The 18,529-nt window shown below is 39.8% G+C and overlaps 1 protein-coding gene across 2 annotated transcripts; it reads left to right on the forward strand.

Moving 5' to 3' along the window:
- The first annotated feature begins 1,113 nt into the window (after positions 1-1,113).
- LOC139547034 (short stature homeobox protein-like) lies at positions 1,114-14,898 on the forward strand. Of its 2 annotated transcripts, none has more exons than XM_071356083.1 (6): positions 1,114-1,505; positions 3,243-3,451; positions 10,244-10,301; positions 10,585-10,694; positions 13,329-13,541; positions 13,893-14,898. In XM_071356083.1, the coding sequence occupies exons 1-6, from the start codon at positions 1,256-1,258 to the stop codon at positions 13,980-13,982; spliced, it is 930 nt and encodes a 309-aa protein (XP_071212184.1). In that variant the 5' UTR covers positions 1,114-1,255; the 3' UTR covers positions 13,983-14,898. The 2 variants fall into 2 exon arrangements, with proteins under 2 accessions (XP_071212184.1, XP_071212185.1); XM_071356084.1 differs by having other exon boundaries at positions 1,115-1,505; positions 10,606-10,694.
- The last annotated feature ends 3,631 nt before the right edge of the window (positions 14,899-18,529 follow it).

An 18,529-nucleotide genomic window follows, 5' to 3' on the forward strand; every position in this document is an offset into this window, starting at 1 on the left:
AGCTATTATAGCCAACATCTATTTCCATGAAAATCCTAGTTATAAATAAGGGAACATTTCACACCACATGTAATGTTATTGATTATCAATGTATTTTAAGAAACATCCAGTTGAACATTTAGTACTCCCAGAGGTGTTTCAATACTATGAATTATGAGCAAAATGTCTAGGCCTACTTCAGATTGAGCAAACAGACATGTAAAGTCACTGAGATGTGTTGAATTGGATTGGAAGTAGAAGCCCCTATAAATTGACGGGGGAATGTTAGCCGACTTTCTGGCAATCATCTTTTTATGCATGCATTTCCTTCACTAATAATAGATGTATTGTAATCGTAAATGCTTACTCACTCATAGTTTATGACGAAATTACCATTACAAAAGTCAAATAATATGGAATTTTTTTTTGCTCTCCAAAACGTCGCAAACTAGTATTTGTTGCCTGTCATTAGATTATCATTAAGAAAATTATATAATTTTTATAATCATTGGCATGCTATTTATTTGCAAATATTTAAAAGTGAAATACAATCTCAGAAAATGTGTGTACTGGAGCCTATTTTAAAATATTGTCACACGATTCACGCCTGCAAAACAAAATGAATGATATGATATAGCCTGTGCTTCATATAGCCTAAATAGAATTATCCCTAGAGAAAGTATGGGTAATTGTACTCGAATCATGGACCACCATTGTAGAAAGCTCATACAGCATCACTAATCTATTGCCAATGTTTTCCACTGAATTGTATATCCCAATAGTTAGAGCATATGCATTATATTATCATTGTGGGGTGTTGTTTATGTTATTGTGATTTTAATTCTTACTTGTCAGCTCAAACAAATAGCAACACCAGGAGGAGCAAACCCAACCACTCCGTATTCACATCTCATAATCACGTTAATGAAATGATCGTTGAATTAATTAAACATAGGCCTACAGATCTCGCACGCTTCTCGCCGTAAGGCACCTTAGGCATTTTAATGACCCGTAATTCAATTAACCGCCTCCGTCGAAGCATTGATTTCTGGAGAAGCTGTTGAAAGTTGAATTCAGACAAGTCGAGCAGCCCATAATTGCCCAAGACACAGAGATGGGGGGCTGGGCTGAGGTGGCGGTGTATAAATAGTGTGCTCTCAAAAACACAATCATAACAGCAGGAGTGATATCACGACGGAGCGCTCTACGAGCAGACGGCTAAGGTTATATAGGTAATTTTAAAGTGGATTTCGGTGCTCAGGACCACTGAGCGGCCATGGAAGAACTTACAGCGTTCGTCTCGAAATCTTTCGACCAGAAAACCAAGGAGAGCAGTAAGGAGAGTATCACGTACAGGGAAGTTTTGGAGAGTGGCTTGGCGCGGGCGAGGGAGCTAGGGAACTCGGAGACAAGTCTACAGGACATAACGGAAGGCAGCAACCACTTCCCAGTACATCTGTTCAAGGAGCACATAGAGCTAGAGAAAGAAAAACTCAAGGAGTTTAACGTTTCGAGGGCCACAGAAGGTACGTTTTTATCCACCTGGTCGAGTTGTGGCGTGAATGGCTGAGATGCATCGCATTCTTCCACGGACCAAGCCCTTGGTTTTGACAATAACTGACATCGATTGTAAACGTTTTGTGGCCAAAACATTGACAAGCTCAAAACTGTAACGAAAACATTTCGATTACTGCAGTTATTGTTGAAAGTATCTCGTAAACACAGGTCGTAGTAATTTGTAGATTCTTTGAAACACTTTTCTTTATTATAGCGTATTTTGCATGTAATAGCCTACTACGAATGTAACCTATATAATATCAATAATATCAATATTATCTCACTGCTGTCGATCATTGTAGCATATTAAATAGCAAATCATATCGATGAATAATCACGTATTGATGGCGATGAGATTCATAATAGGCCTCAGCAATGTTTCCACTGCACAATGAATAGGAGTGATACTTTCCCTTCTGCCAGTCAGGATCCAGTAGCCTAATACTTTACATTTTAAACTCTCGTTCAATGGACCAGACATTTTTATTTTGACTGTTCACCTATATGAAGTGCTTCTTGCTTTAATTTACAGGACTTAACACATATAGACCTACAAATAATTTCTTACACAACATTAGCCCGTGCACCTCGAGGTTGGATGCATGCTCTTGCACTGTAATAGGCCTATCAGTGTTTCGATGTAAGTTCTCCACTACCTTTTTGTATAGCACACAATTGGTCCGTCTACCGTTCCGTCTATAATGATGAAAAACAATTGTTACAGGCAAAATATGGTGTTAATAATGATATGATAGTAATAATGATATACCAAGACTTTAGCCCCGGTAATAATATGTTTATAACCTGTCATCAATAACTATCTGAACATAACTGTCTTTTAAGTAAAAAATATTAACTTGTGAAATCTTGTCAAATATTCAGATTTATAGACTTTTATTCACCCTAAGTTAAGTTATTTATCAGGTTAATAAGTTTAACTGCCATGGAAGTGTTTTTTTGTATGATAGATAGGCCTAAATATTTCACGACAATTAGGCGAATAGGTTACAAACTCGAGGAATAACTTTCTTTCAATCTAGAAGAAAAAATATATATAATCATTTAAAAAAATATATAATTCACAATTTACTGTAAAACAATGACCACTATAATTTTCCAAAATAATAATCACATTAAATAATAGCATATACTGGTTGGTGTTGGGTATAGCCATGCTCAGTTTTAGATAGTGAATATTGTTGCATTTTCGGCAGGGCATTCCTGCCAATAAAGGTGCCATGTGCAGTCTGTTAAATGCCATTGAGGAAATTATAATTAGACCTGAACGCTTTTATGATCGAGGATATCATGTGTGTGAATCATGTTCAATATAATATAGCCTGCATTTTGGTCATTTATTTCTAAATACATTTGTAAATTATATTTTGACCAATGGAGATCGAGCTTCTGAAAAATGTTCTCTTTCTCTAGCTGGCTACCATAACACATACTATATATCCCACCAAGTAAATGTACGCTACACACGGTGTGTGTGTGTGTGTGTGTGTGTGTGTGTGTGTGTGTGTGTGTGTGTGTGTGTGTGTGTGTGTGTGTGTGTGTGTGTGTGTGTGTGTGTGTGTGTGTGTGTGTGTGTGTGTGTGTGTGTGTGTGTGTGGTTATGTGAGTTGTAGTTGCAGGTGCAGGTGTAAGCGTTTGTTATGTTTAATCTAGAGGTGTACTGTATTTTAAAACGTGTGTTCACGCAGGGATATATGAGTGTAAAGAGAAAAAGGAGGACGTGAAGTCGGAGGACGAGGACGCACAGAGCAAACTGAAGCAGCGGCGGAGCAGGACAAACTTTACCCTGGAACAGCTCAACGAGCTGGAGCGCCTGTTCGACGAGACTCACTACCCCGACGCCTTCATGCGGGAAGAGCTGAGCCAGAGGCTGGGACTGTCAGAGGCAAGAGTACAGGTAACACCCGGTCTCCATCAACTGAAAGTGAAAACCATAACTATAAACCTGCAGGGATAAAGGTATACGCTTTTGGACAAAAACATAGATCTAGGTCTGTCCCTCATTTTCATCAACGTTTTGTACAAAAAAAATGTGGTCAAAAAAGGTTGCGCTTTTGAGCCGAAAGCCTAAAGGATTGTTGTAGGCCTCGTTTCAAAAAACTGATTGTTGTAGGCCTCGTTTCACAGAGCCTACGTAGGGTTAAGATAATTTTTAGAACATTCTTACCTTCTTAGAGGCTTTTTTGCCCTTCCATGTCACTTTGTTCACAGAAGATCTTCGTTTAACACCGAATCAAGATGTTTAGGCTATCCGTCTGACTGTGAATGCCGCTAACTTCTGAACAAAGTTAACTACAAATAGCCTACAAAGTTGCCAAATGATTTGCAATTGTTACAATTTGATAAAATGATGCTTCAAATGAAAATCGAGATGACTGCATTAAAAGTTAGGCTACATGGGCCCAAATAGGCTAGGCCTAATTACATTTGGTGTTATTTATTTATTCAGGAGAAAAAAACATCGAGTCTGAACACAACAACAAAATATAATATGAAACAAAACAGCAAACAATACAATGTAAATTCAAAATACAACACAACACAAAATGTAAGAAAAACAGTTACATTCATTCCTAAACTACTAGGTCCTCAATCAACATATTCAATTGCCCGAGCGGCACCAGAACATCCAATTGTAATGGGTTTTCTAAATTGTTCCAGCGGTGAGTTGCATTAAATCGAAAAGCAGATGTATCTTATTTGATCGAGACCCGAGGAACCTCAAGAGTTAACCAACCCTGTGAACGGGTTTGGTAACATGTTTTTATACTTCAACAACGAAGTTATGTACGTCAGAAGCTTGTGTAGTAGAGCTTTATAAACCAAAAAAAAGGATTAGTGAAGTGGTCTACGTGACTTTAATGAGGACCAGCCAACCTTTTGATACAGGATGCAGTGATGAGTATTAAAACTGTCACTTGTGATAAAACGAAGGATGCTATGCTAGACGGCATCCAAAGGTTTAAGAGTAGCCTCGTGGCGGCTTCATTCTGGTAAATGGTGTTACCATAGTCAAGAACTGGCAAGAAAGTCGAGTGTACAATATACTTCCTGCTGTTTAAGGAACATGAAATCAATTTAATGTTCAGTCAATTTTGTGTTAACATTTGGCGACTGGGCTACAGGTTGTAATTCTTTCCTCAGTGTGTTTCGCGATGTGTGACAACATGTGCGCAATGATGAACCCAATCTTGTGATTTCGTACATTATTATTGGGTAAGCATAATAAGCCGCCTCAATAGCCTATTTACATCCATAGGTGGTAATACAGTAACTCTCTAGGAGCTGACCCGTCATCAATAATTATAAAGTTAAAGGTAAACTGATGCGAGCGATATTTTTCTTTCGATCCTATCAGTATCTACACATGGTCTAACGACGCCTTTAGCGAACGTTCTACGTGCTTCTTTGAGAACCACTTAAAACGTTGGCTCGCAAATAACGATGCATCTGGTACGATCGTCATAATGCTTAAATGACATGGTAACTGGGAAACGAGGCTCTGAACATGTTAGAAAAAAAATGTGTGAGAGTTTGCCAGATTGAGACGTCCAGAGACAGTGGCATGTGGATATTATAAGGGGGTGAGTCAAGAAAATCAGGTCTACTGTAATTCGTGTTTCAAAATAAGAGTGGATTTACATGAGTAAAATATGTCTAGTGAGAGCTATCTCTCTTCAACATCAGATTTGCAACTTTTCTGTTTACACTAGCCTTAGTTGTGGTGTGGCCAAAGGCAAATTCGTGCGTCATGTGTGAGTGCAGCTATCAGCATAACGTAAATCCAATTCAAACTATACAGGAGCTTCTCATCTAAACCACATCATGTTGCACACTTAATTAATGCAATGATTCACAAATGTGTGGACATTGTACAGCCTTTAATTTTGAATTTTGCTAACAGAGAAAAACGTGTGGTTTACTGGCCAAAAGGTAAAATTAAAGACTGTCAAATATCCACACATTTGTAAATCATTGCATTAATTATTGCATGGACATGTGGTGTGGAAGAGCCAAATGTCTTTACACTGTACTACTCAGAGGGGTGTATGTTGTGTGGGAGACATCTCTTAAAGATATATTTGAATCTAGAGCAGGAATGATGTATGGTCACAAATTAAACACGTTGCAGAAGCCTATACGGCCAACACTTATGGGTTTGCAATGCAACAGCCTACTGCAAACCATATTGATAAGCATACAATTTAAAAACTATGTGGCTATAAAAAAATCGAATGTTTAGATACACTTAGACTTACTTATACAATGTATGTTGTCATATTGGTAAAGGTGAAATCTTTTTCGAAGCTGTTACTTCACATTGATTTCATAATTAAATAAATCAAATTGTTAACCTGTCAGGTTTGGGGTATGTTCATTCTGAAACAGCGTATTACTATTAAAAAAAATATTTCTTTAAAGTTATTTTTATTTCCTTAAATTTCGTGAGATAAACACGTTAGGATAATCGTTTCCGGTGTACTTTAAAGACAATGCATATTCAGATCTATAAATAGGATAGCGCTGAGGTTTATGTTTTTATATAAATGATTCACCCACTTGCAATTGTCACTGGTTATGCTTAATTTCATAAACTATAGGCCTAATATTATTTTTGGTTAGCCTTGCCTGTTCTCTTGAGGCCCAGTTATACCGAGATGTAACCTACACACACCGGATGCAACGAGACAAACATACAATGCGATATAAGATACAGCAAACTGTCTGGATGTAACTGTCTCGATATTGTGGAAAGCCCCATGAGTTTATTACACAGATTGACCTCACGACCTCGGTGAAATTAGTTTCGCAATGTTTCTAAATTACATTTCTGGCAAATACTTCTCATGGATGGTATCAAGTACAATAACAGACCAATAATAGTGCAACAATAATAACAATATTAATACTACTACTAATAATAATAATACTGTACTGGTTACTGTTAAACTTGTATTTATTTATTTTTCCTTGAATAAATTATCGAGCAAATGCATGTCATGATAACAATGGCCTATTTTTTTTTTAAATATTAGACCTACCAAAATACTGTTGCTTTAAAGCAAATACAATTACACCTACAGCCGTTACCACATCATAGTTGCTCAAAGTGGCATTGGGTGAATTTAAACCTATCTCCTATCTCCTGGCATATTATTGTAGAAGAAAAGTTGCTTATGTAGTTAAATAAAGGTTACATAAAAAAAATGTATAACAATAATTATGTGCTTCGGAAATATCTTACCACATCATTAAAATGTATGAAGAGATTGTACGAGTGCTTAGGGGACACCCGTGTAGGCTATATGTCAAGTCACCTCCTTTCCTCCCGCGTTGTCTTAGTAATATCTGGCATTGGCTTGATATACTGTTCCCTTAAAAATGGATTAGAAATAGGCTAATTCAATTCTGCTGCAACGCAGTCGGTGGGACACCTCATGTTCTGAGATCTAATCGGAAGAATAAGTAATATCCCAATCTGGCCCTCTACCATCACGGTCACCTAATAATCCCCAGTTTACAATTGGCTCATTCATCCCCCTCCTCTCCCCTGTAACTATTCCCCAGGTCGTTGCTGCAAATGAGAACGTGTTCTCAGTCAACTTACCTGGTAAAATAACGGTAAAATAAAATAAAATAAAAAAATATTACAAGTCTACACCCAGTAACAGCTTGCAAGCGCAACATAAAACAAACATGTAATTGTAAATGGCCTAAATAAAATTCTGGTTAACAGGATATGACAACATTTAGCCGTACCTGCTAAAACGCAATGGGAGAAATATTTACACCAATAACACACACTATCAACACAACGGGCTATTTAATGGACTGAAATCGGCCGTTAGGCCCAAAACCACACACCTTTAAAAACTACGTCGCAGCCTCCTGTTCATGGCTAAGGGACAGGTTTTCGATTTGAATGCCCAAATGAATCGGAAGAAAATTGTACGGCAGGAATGTGGTAGATAGAAGGGTGTAGTACCTGCACTTAGGTGTCGAAACAGAAGCCCCACGCCGCGCGCAGCTGTCGGGAATCTAATGGAAAGTTATGAGAGCTTGGTGAGGAGCGTGGAGTAATTTGATTAGCCCTACGACTAATATATTTAGGTGTCTGGTGCAGAGCTAAATTAAATGTCATTATTCACTGTCTCTAATAAAAATCCAAAGGAAATGAAATTAGGGTGTTTGTGAAGCGCATCATTGAGTGGTCCTTAATGATGAAATTACTGTCGCAACCAGTGTAGTTCACTTTGATTATCATTCTGGTACGTAGGCTAATTGGAATTGATCCTGAGCTGTATACTTTTTGATTTATTTGAAGTTGTTGTGTTAATATAGACCTTTGAGGAACAAAAACAGCAGTGATTAAAAAGTAGACTAATTAAATACACCTCGTGATATAGCCAAGCCTAAAACAATCAAATAATATAATTAGCAGTATAAGAATAATGATATAGCCATAGCCTATAATAATAATACGAATAGGAAACAGGCTAATAATAGGCCTTACTAGCTTAATCCTAAATTACTATCTTCTAAACACAACATTAAACAAACATTTGTTTGCAATATGCAATGTAGGGACAGATTGAGGTTTATTTATTTAAGTTTTATTTAACCTTTATGTAACTAGGCAAGTTAGTTAAGAACACGTTCTTATTTAATCATCTGTGGGCAGGAAAAGTCAATAATGCATACCTTATCGACAAACGTATTATTGCAGTCCAATCCACACGCCTTTAATGATGTTCACTTGTGTAAAATGGCTGCGGCAACATGAATAATTAGACAGCGCCCTTTGTGGTCATCTCATCGCGAATCCGGCTACTGTAAATGATAATCATAACTGGGGTCGAAGGGGAGAGGAGATAATGGATTAATGGAGGGAAATTAGGTTGATGATAGTTAACAATAGGCTATGCTGCTTCTGCAACCTGGGGAGCAATGGGGCGTAGTTGGATTACACAGAGTAACAGTGACCTTTTTGGCACGGTTTGTTTAGCACTAGGCATACATATATTTTAGTGTCGACATTATTGTTAGGCTATACATTGTCTGTCGATATTTTGTACACAGCAAATTATCCAATGTTAAATCAACACTGACAGTGTCTACTGTATATGGGTCCACATGTTTCAGTGTTAAATTAGCACACTGCTTAGTGTAAAGCCTAATTTTCATATTTCCCAAAGTGCCTTGCCTTTGGAGTGAAAACCACATATTACAGTATTTTTTAGTGACAGAGGCAGAGTCCTGTGGCCTAAGCAAATATGTTATCATTAAAATAAAATGTGCTGTGCATTCTCTAATTCAGGTAGATTATTTAAGATTGTTTTAAATATCTGTGTTTTTCAATATACATTGATTGATTAATCTTATGCTACACAAAGATAAATAACAAATGTATCTAAACTAATCCAATCAGTCAGATTTAATGCACCTGTTACTGAAATGGTTGTTCCAGTTTAAATGGTTTAGGTAGTCTTCTTATCAACTTTCCTAACCCTGACAGTCATTCTGAAAGCAGGGTGCAGATTAATAAAAATTTAAACTGTTGGATAGCCTAACTCTGCCTGGATTCCAATAGGTTTTACACATCACTTTGCAAGCCGGTGTTATGTGACTTGCAGGGCCTGATGTGGCCTGTAAACCAGGAGCTTCCTAACACCAATGTGTTAGGGTAAAATTAGGCCATCAAAGTAAGGCCTTATGATATACAGTACCAGTCAAACGTTTGGACACACCTACTTATTCAAGGTTTTTCTTTATTTTTACTATTTTCAACAGTGTGCAAAGCTGTCATCAAGGCAAAGAGTGGCTACTTTGAAGATTCTAAAATATGTAATGTATTTTGATTTGTTTAACACTTATTTTGGTTACTACATTATTACATATGTGTTATTTCATAGTTTTGATGTCTTCAATATTATTCTACAATGTATAAAATAGTAAAAATAAAGAAAATTGGAAAGAGTAGGTGTGTCCAAACTTTTGACTGGTACTGTATGCATTTTCATAGAGTTATAATTTAATAATGACATTTGCCTCGGTACTCACTTGGTGAAAGGCACAGGCCTTTAAATGGATATAATTAGATAGCCATGTCTCTGTCACTAACAAATACAGTCATGGAACTTAAGTATAACATTCACTCGAAAAGAAAAGGCACCATGGGAAATATGCAAATTAGGCTTTACACCGCACAATGTTAAAACAACACCTCAAAACGATTTACTGTAACACTACAGTTGTTAATTTCTTACACTGAGAAAGAGTAACAGTGTTGGCACTAAGCAAAGTGAGTCCAGTTTACTCTAAATCAAGTGTTGTTTTACACTGCATATCTCTCTACAGTAGAACTATGCAAACACCACAATCATGTTCATTTGAACACTTTAAGAGTAGAATGGGGAACACTGCAAGTTAAATCTTTAACACTTTCTAAAGTGTTATTTTAACACCAGTTCAGTGGGACTCATATGTTCACTGAAAATAGTGGACATGTACATTTGACACATTCCAAGTTAAATGGGGAACACTGAAACGGAGTTAAATCTTTAACACTTTCAAAAGTCTTATTTTAACACCAGTACAGTGGGACTCAAATGTTTACTGAAATTAAGGTACAGTTAAATGTATACCATTGATTTTGCTGTGTATTCACTGCTTACATTTTGGTTTCCAGGTTTGGTTTCAAAACAGAAGAGCAAAATGTCGAAAACAAGAAAATCAGATGCATAAAGGTAAATTCTATTTTACTATCCATCTATTTGTTAAATGATTTATGTTGTGATGATTATTAAGCTTGTACTTTTACACTTGCAAATGTTTATTCCACATAATTCAGTGTCATGTAAAAGCTTGCTATATTCCGTGCATTACCTACAATAATTATGCGCGCATGTACTTTTTTATGTTAAATTATTATATTATCAAGTGCAAAATGAAAAATGTGAATCTTGTAAACTTTGACCAACCATTTCAGCCTGCCTTATAATCAAACATAACTATCTCACTGTCTGACAGACACTTCTTCCTACTTTCCAGGTGTCATTCTGGGCACTGCCAGTCATCTGGATGCCTGCAGAGTAGCGCCATACGTCAACATGGGAGCTCTACGGATGCCTTTTCAACAGGTGCTTTCTTTTCTATTTTTCATTATTATTTACTCAGAAAATGCATGCATGAGTGATTGTACACGAGCAAACGTCAATATTTAACATCCGTTAACTGACGAAAAGCTGTAGTTTCTAAATGTGTTAGTATGGTTGAAAGGTTTGATGCAGTCATACAAATTCACACTACTTTCCCCCCTCTTTAATCCATTAGAACGTGTAGTTGATATTGAGCCCCAAAATATATACAACCATACTTCTCAATCATCTCTGAATTGAGAGAGATAGGTTGCAGTTTACAAAGGCTAGGGTGGCAATTGAGAATTCTATGGAGCTGGGGGGGGGGCGGTGTGTGAGTGTGCACAATTCAAGTCAACCCCAGAACATCTTTCACCTTTGGGGTGTGTTGAGAGTGGTGTGTTTGTGCATGTGTGTTGGAGAGTAATTTGATCTGGCGGTGTCTGTTTTTGCGGTCTGGCCACTGCGTTGTCCACCTCTCCCCTGTGAAAAGCTTGGCTCTAATTAAGCGAACACCGCGGCAACGGGGGCACATAGAAGAGATGATGAAAGCAGAGACTGGAGAGGGCTCTGATGGATATTGATGGTGAGCTGCGTTTGGAGGGAGGGAGGCATGAGGCCTGTGTACTGAGAGAGAAGCACTACCTCTACCAGGCCTGAGACAGACAGCAATCCAGGGTTACCACCCATGACTGTATTTGTTAGTGATAGAGACATGGTTGTTTAATTATTTCCTTTTAAAGGCCTGTAGCTTTTACCAAATTAGTATCTAGGTGAATGTTATCGTTAAAATTAAACTTTATGACAAAATAAATATATCCTGGGTCGTTAGAGCCCTGAATGCTGATTAGCAGAAGCTTATATTTAAGCAATAAGGCACGAGGAGGTTTGTGGTATATGGCCAATATACCACTGCTAAGGGCTGTATCCAGGCACTCCGCATTGTGTCCAGCGTAAGAACAGCCCTTAGCCGTGGTACATTGGCCATATACCACACCCCCTCGTGCATTATTTCTTAAGTATAAGCTTCTGTATTATGCATTCTAAATAATGCCATGGATTCAGTAAAAAAAAAGAGTAAACTTGAAAGCAGAAAAGTGAAGCATGACGTAAGCAAGTCTGAAATGTAAAAGTGGAAATTGAAAACTTTAAAAGCCTTTTTTTAACCGCGAATAGACAAGGGCTTCCCGAGTGGCACAGCGGTCTAAGGTGTTTCCTCTGAGACATTGGTGCGGCTGGCTTCCGGGTTAAGTGAGCAGTGTGTCAAAAAGCAGTGTAGCTTGGCAGGGTCGTGGACGCAGGACGCAGGGCTCTTGATTTGCCTCTCCTGAGTCCGTACGGGAGTTGCAGTGATGGGACAAGACTCTAACTACCAATTGGATATCAATGAAAAAAACTGGAATACACTACAAGTTTGCATTTCTTGCTGTGCAGGAAAATTCCTTCAACAACAAGATGGTCAAATTAAGATATGGCATCTGAAGCGTTCCGTAGCGGCTCATGCCCTGTTCCATTTCACTGATCCGTTGAGCAAACTTTACAACACGCTAAGAGATCCCTTCTGAAAGAGGGGGTCCCTTCTGTGTTTGAGTGACAGTCTGTACTGATACATTTGGAACAAGGCCCTTTGTTTGAATGTTAGCCATGCCTTATGAAAAGTTAGTATCCATGCATCTGGAATCGGGCCTCTTTTTTGAGTGTTTGGTAACAGTGCCACTTGGTAACCAAGGAAAAGAAACCTACTGGGTATTTATGCACTGCCTCATGTCTGTGGGTCCTGTTACTGCAATGCAGTGAGAGTACAAATACTGGTCAGCAGTATGCAATGAAATAACGTCCAAGAAAGCATATTTGGGGTTTTACATTAATTCTCTCTTGCAGTTAAACAACTTTAATTTCAATGATTTTCCAAAATGAAAAATTGGTAAAGACAGCTCGCTCTCTCTTAAAATGTTTGCCACACGTTGCTTAAATTAAGTTTTATTTGGGTTGGATGAGAAAGCAAAAGGCAATCCACTTCTCTGTTTTCTGTGGAGTTTGAAACACATGAGAAATGGCAAGAGGCAACGTAGCTCTCCCTCTGAAGTCCAGGGATGTGTAATTTTCACCTACTTCTCAAAAGATATGCCAAGAATGAGAAAACTGATATTCTATGCTCCTTATGACTCACTTTCCCTTTGCTCAGGAATATTTATGGATACATATTTATAATTCTAAATACGTGAATGTTGTTGGGGTGCAAAATTGTTTATTTATGCAGTTGAATCCATAATCAGGATAACAGGACATTGCATATTTCCAAGGTTATGAGGGAGTTCTCAGTGAATTAGACAAATCTGTGCAGGGTCTTAGAGAAACTTTGATTCCAGGCTGTGAAATTGGACATTGTGTCTGAAGTTATGTATGATTCATTAACTTTAAGAATAGCTGAGATGAAAAAAGGACTCTTGAGTGCACTTCCTAACTATTCTCTTAGAAAACACAAAGTAAGCAACAGCTTCGAGGGGGTAGAACTTGAAGGAGAATTTAATAGTGTCAAACTGTGTAACCTAAACCTTCAGCTCTCCTCACATACACACAGCCTGAAGGGCTGGGAAGGACTCACTAACCTAGGGTTTGTTTTTGGTTGTCCTGCAGGTTCAGGCCCAGCTCCAGTTGGAGGGCGTGGCTCACTCCCACCATCACCTGCACCCTCACCTGGCAGCGCACGCACCCTACCTGATGTTCCCGCCTCCACCCTTCGGACTTCCAATCGCCTCGCTCGCGGACTCAGCCTCTGCAGCGGCGGCCGTGGCCGCGGCTGCCAAGAGCAACAGCAAGAACTCTAGCATCGCCGATCTCCGACTCAAGGCAAGAAAACATGCTGAAGCTCTGGGTCTCTGACCTCACCGCGCTTCCCCTCCACTTGCCCCACGCCTTCATAATCACCCACTTCTCACACAAGACTGAGCCCAGTGATCGGGTCTGACACTTACAGCGTAAACAATTTTTTTTAAATAAAAACATTGAGAGGGAGAATGTAAGAGAGAGACAGAGAGAGAGAAAAAGAAAGACACAGGTAAAGAGAGGGGTAGAGAGGAAGAGGAGGAGGAGGCGGTGGAAGATGGAGGATGGAGCGAGAAAATTGTCACAAAACAACCACTTGTAGAGAGAACGGTAATTAAATACCAATGAAATCTCCTTTTACTTTTTGCCCAACAGGCAGGACTTCTGCGGGGCCAGTGGCTCAGTCCACTCCAGGCACACATCACAAGTCCAGGACCATACAAACACATGTGGATGTCTGTCTGAGCTGAGGGACAGGGCCAGGCCAGGGCCAGGCTAAACCAGGCCAGACCAGACCAGGAGACTTTAGAATGAAGCAAACTGTCAAAGCAAGCACGCAGGGCCAAATACTAGAGCGTCACTGAATCCGATGCCGTCACGTTGACTTTACAGACTGTTGCATGTGTGAGAAAAGACACTAGCAACACAAGGCATCGGACCCGCTCTAAACTTTATACACAAAAAAACAAAAAAAGAGATAAGAAATGGCCACTGTATTGTTTCCTGCCGCTGCCCAGTGCATGAGTTTGATTGCAGGACTATCATGGAGCCTGGCCTTCATGTTGTATCTGACCTAACGCCCCAACTCTGTTGTATCACTGCCATTCAAACCACCCTCTATACCCTCATCCACAAGGTCAACGGTCATTTGCGTTTGATTTCCTTTAAACTTTTGACTGACAGGAAGAAGCGATTCGAATCCCTTATTTTTTTTCTGCTTTCGGAGGACTAAGATATGTGTTGCCAGGAATGTGTCCGAGTCCAAATGTTTTTTTAGCTTTTCTCCTCACATTGTTCTCTCTCGCTAGCCTTCTTTCTTTCTGTTTATAGTGCTATTTCGTAGGAATAGAAGTGAAGATATTCTTTGCACTTCAGGTTTTGTATGTTGGCGTTTACAAATGGCACTACTAGAAGATACTACTTCACTAAACGAGGCGGGAATAGGAACCAATTTGTTTTTTATCATGTCTTCAAAAAGAGACGTTCACAAAACGTTTTCGAAGGATAAAGGGTATAACTGCAATTTTTTTGTAATTTTTAAAACATGAAGGAAGCATCAGTTCAACTGAAATGCACTTTTGTGCAGTTTTAAGTGCAATACTGTAAATATGAAAAAGTTTAAAAATAATAAACAAATTGTTAATTGTTCATTTTAAACAAATGATTTTCAGTCATTTATTTAATGCACTGATCAAATCGGTGTGTCTAATTTCTTTGCCAAACAAATCTGTTTTTCCTAAAGCATTGTAGTATGTTGCGAACTCATCCTCAATCGTGTGCCATAACTCCAGAGATTCAATGGTTTTCAAATGTCGTTTTGTATACACCAGAACACTATAATAGCCTGTTGAGGTAGACATGAGCACATGTGTTTCATGCTGCAGAAATTAACAATTGAAAAGCTAGGATCTGAAATAATTGATCATAATTGATATGGGACAAAGAATTTATGTTACATTCCACCAAAGATTCTAACAAATTTTACAATATATGTTATAGGAACAACAAAGCCATGGCAGTGTTGCTTTAGGCCTGTACATATTAAACGTTTTATGTTTAAGTTGCAATTCCATAGTAAGATAACAAGATACAACCTAGATAAATAATGCCTACCAGCTAGGATAAAATGTTGAACACTTGTAAATTCAAAGGGTATTTTTTTTGTGTCATTGAGAAATAGATCTCTGTGAGGGATTTTGGGCCATAGAACGGTTACATTTACCATTTTTACTTTTTAGTCATTTATTCGATTCTTATATATTGAGTGACTTATAATCATACAACAAGAGGCTTTAAATCAAAACATGATTATCGTCATCAAAACATTCCGGAAGTGATTACCGTAGTACTCATTAACAGAGAATTGTATGCCAGATCCCCTTACTTGAAGCAATAGCCAGGTACTTTACGAGCTGATGTAGATTAATGCTGTATGCCCATCGTGACAGGTTACAGCCGATGCTCAGGGGTTGTCTCAGGTTGAACCTACCAATCAATATCAATATCATTCCAGCTCTGACATGTACGCAGTTTCCATGTCAGCCCTCAGAGCTCATCAGATCCCAATCTTACCCCACGCCAGCGGAGAAAATTGAGCCGCTATGAAATCCAGATGTACGCCAGCATCATGGCCCCAAATCTGGAACCGAACATGTATAAAGCCCTCTGTTCAAATGACAGAGAATCTTACATTTTCAGCTTCCATCTCAGTACTATCTCTAACTGGAGCAAGAGCAAGGATGTTGTGCTCGTACACCCTATAAGGTTTCTGCACATTTAATTTGTACATACATCAAGTTTGAGCGATATAATCGCAGACTAATCGGCCTGTATTTACTCACTGACCTCTCAGGCAGGGGCCTGCTGGGCCAGGTCTGAAAATAACAGCATCCTTTTATGTGTACTAATAATTAGCTAGGCACACACAGCCATCCATCAACCAGCAATGAGCCATGGCTGCTTCGTCAACATGTTAAAGCTGTTTATGTTGGCCACAAGTCACAAAAAAATTAATAATGTAATAATAGGGGAAGGGGCTGTGTGTGTGTGTGTGTGTGTGTGTGTGTGTGTGTGTGTGTGTGTGTGTGTGTGTGTGTGTGTGTGTGTGTGTGTGTGTGTGTGTGTGTGTGTGTGTGTGTGTGTGTGTGTGTGTGTGTGTGTGTGTGTGTGTGTGTGTGTGTGTGTGTGTGTGTGTGTGTGTGTGTGTGTGTTGAGGGAGGGAGTATCTAAAGTGAAAACCATGTTGAAGTTGTGTTTCAATTTTATTAGAGGGTATTACACGGGATGGTCCACTGATGTCCTTCCCTTGTATTGTACTGTTAGCATTAAGCTTTTGAGATGTACATGTGAAAATATAAACAAATTAATCTAACTAATTGAAAACCATGATTGACTTCTTCAAATATTGTGACCTACTTCAAGTACACTGCTCAAAAAAATAAAGGGAACACTTAAACAACACAATGTAACTCCAAGTCAATCACACTTCTGTGAAATCAAACTGTCCACTTAGGAAGCAACACTGATTGACAATAAATTTCACATGCTGTTGTGCAAATGGAATAGACAAAAGGTGGAAATTATAGGCAATTAGCCAGACACCCCCAATAAAGGAGTGATTCTGCAGGTGGTGACCACAGACCACTTCTCAGTTCCTATGCTTCCTGGCTGATGTTTTGGTCACTTTTGAATGCTGGCGGTGCTCTCACTCTAGTGGTAGCATGAGACGGAGTCTACAACCCACACAAGTGGCTCAGGTAGTGCAGCTCATCCAGGATGGCACATCAATGCGAGCTGTGGCAAGAAGGTTTGCTGTGTCTGTCAGCGTAGTGTCCAGAGCATGGAGACGCTACCAGGAGACAGGCCAGTACATCAGGAGACGTGGAGGAGGCCGTAGGAGGGCAACAACCCAGCAGCAGGACCGCTACCTCCGCCTTTGAGCAGGAGGAGCACTGCCAGAGCCCTGCAAAATGACCTCCAGCAGGCCACAAATGTGCATGTGTCAGCATATGGTCTCACAAGGGCTCTGAGGATCTCATCTCGGTACCTGATGGCAGTCAGGCTAACTCTGGCGAGCACATGGAGGGCTGTGCGGCCCCAAAAAGAAATGCCACCCCACACCATGACTGACCCACCGCCAAACCGGTCATGCTGGAGGATGTTGCAGGCAGCAGAACGTTCTCCACGGCGTCTCCAGACTCTGTCACATCTGTCACGTGCTCATGTGCTCAGTGTGAACCTGCTTTCATCTGTGAAGAGCACAGGGCGCCAGTGGCGAATTTGCCAATCTTGGTGTTCTCTGGCAAATGCCAAACGTCCTGCACTGTGTTGGGCTGTAAGCTCAACCCCCACCTGTGGACGTCGGGCCCTCATACCACCCTCATGGAGTCTGTTTCTGACCGTTTGAGCAGACACATGCACATTTGTGGCCTGCTGGAGGTCATTTTGCAGGGCTCTGGCAGTGCTCCTCCTGCTCAAAGGCGGAGGTAGCGGTCCTGCTGCTGGGTTGTTGCCCTCCTACGGCCTTCTCCGCGTCTCCTGATGTACTGGCCTGTCTCCTGGTAGCGCCTCCATGCTCTGGACACTACGCTGACAGACACAGCAAACCTTCTTGCCACAGCTCGCATTGATGTACCATCCTGGATGAGCTGCACTACCTGAGCCACTTGTGTGGGTTGTAGACTCCGTCTCATGTTACCACTAGAGTGAGAGCACCGCCAGCATTCAAAAGTGACCAAAACATCAGCCAGGAAGCATAGGAACTGAGAAGTGGTCTGTGGTCACCACCTGCAGAATCACTCCTTTATTGGGGGTGTCTGGCTAATTGCCTATAATTTCCACCTTTTGTCTATTCCATTTGCACAACAGCATGTGAAATGTATTGTCAATCAGTGTTGCTTCCTAAGTGGACAGTTTGATTTCACAGAAGTGTGATTGACTTGGAGTTACATTGTGTTGTTTAAGTGTTCCCTTTATTTTTTTGAGCAGTGTATTTGTGAATCATTTATTGTTTGTGCGCTCTGAAACCAGTGGAATGGCCCAACAATACTATTGTCAACATTCACGGGGGTGCCCACATGAAATGTTTTAACACTTATTTGAGTACCCTGATTTGAAATTGAAGTTATCCAAACTCTGTCTGAAACAGCTTGTAGCAAATATTCCCCTCACAGAAAATGTTCACAAGCTTTCTCACTGTGCCAGGGGCGTCAAGTTCCGCAAGAGATGGAACTCTGAAAATGCGAGGCCCGGAGCTTTTAGCCATAGCTGCGCTCTATGCTAGCTACCCTGTG

Source organism: Salvelinus alpinus, chromosome 20, assembly GCF_045679555.1.
Source record: "Salvelinus alpinus chromosome 20, SLU_Salpinus.1, whole genome shotgun sequence".
Classification (NCBI taxonomy): domain Eukaryota; kingdom Metazoa; phylum Chordata; class Actinopteri; order Salmoniformes; family Salmonidae; genus Salvelinus; species Salvelinus alpinus.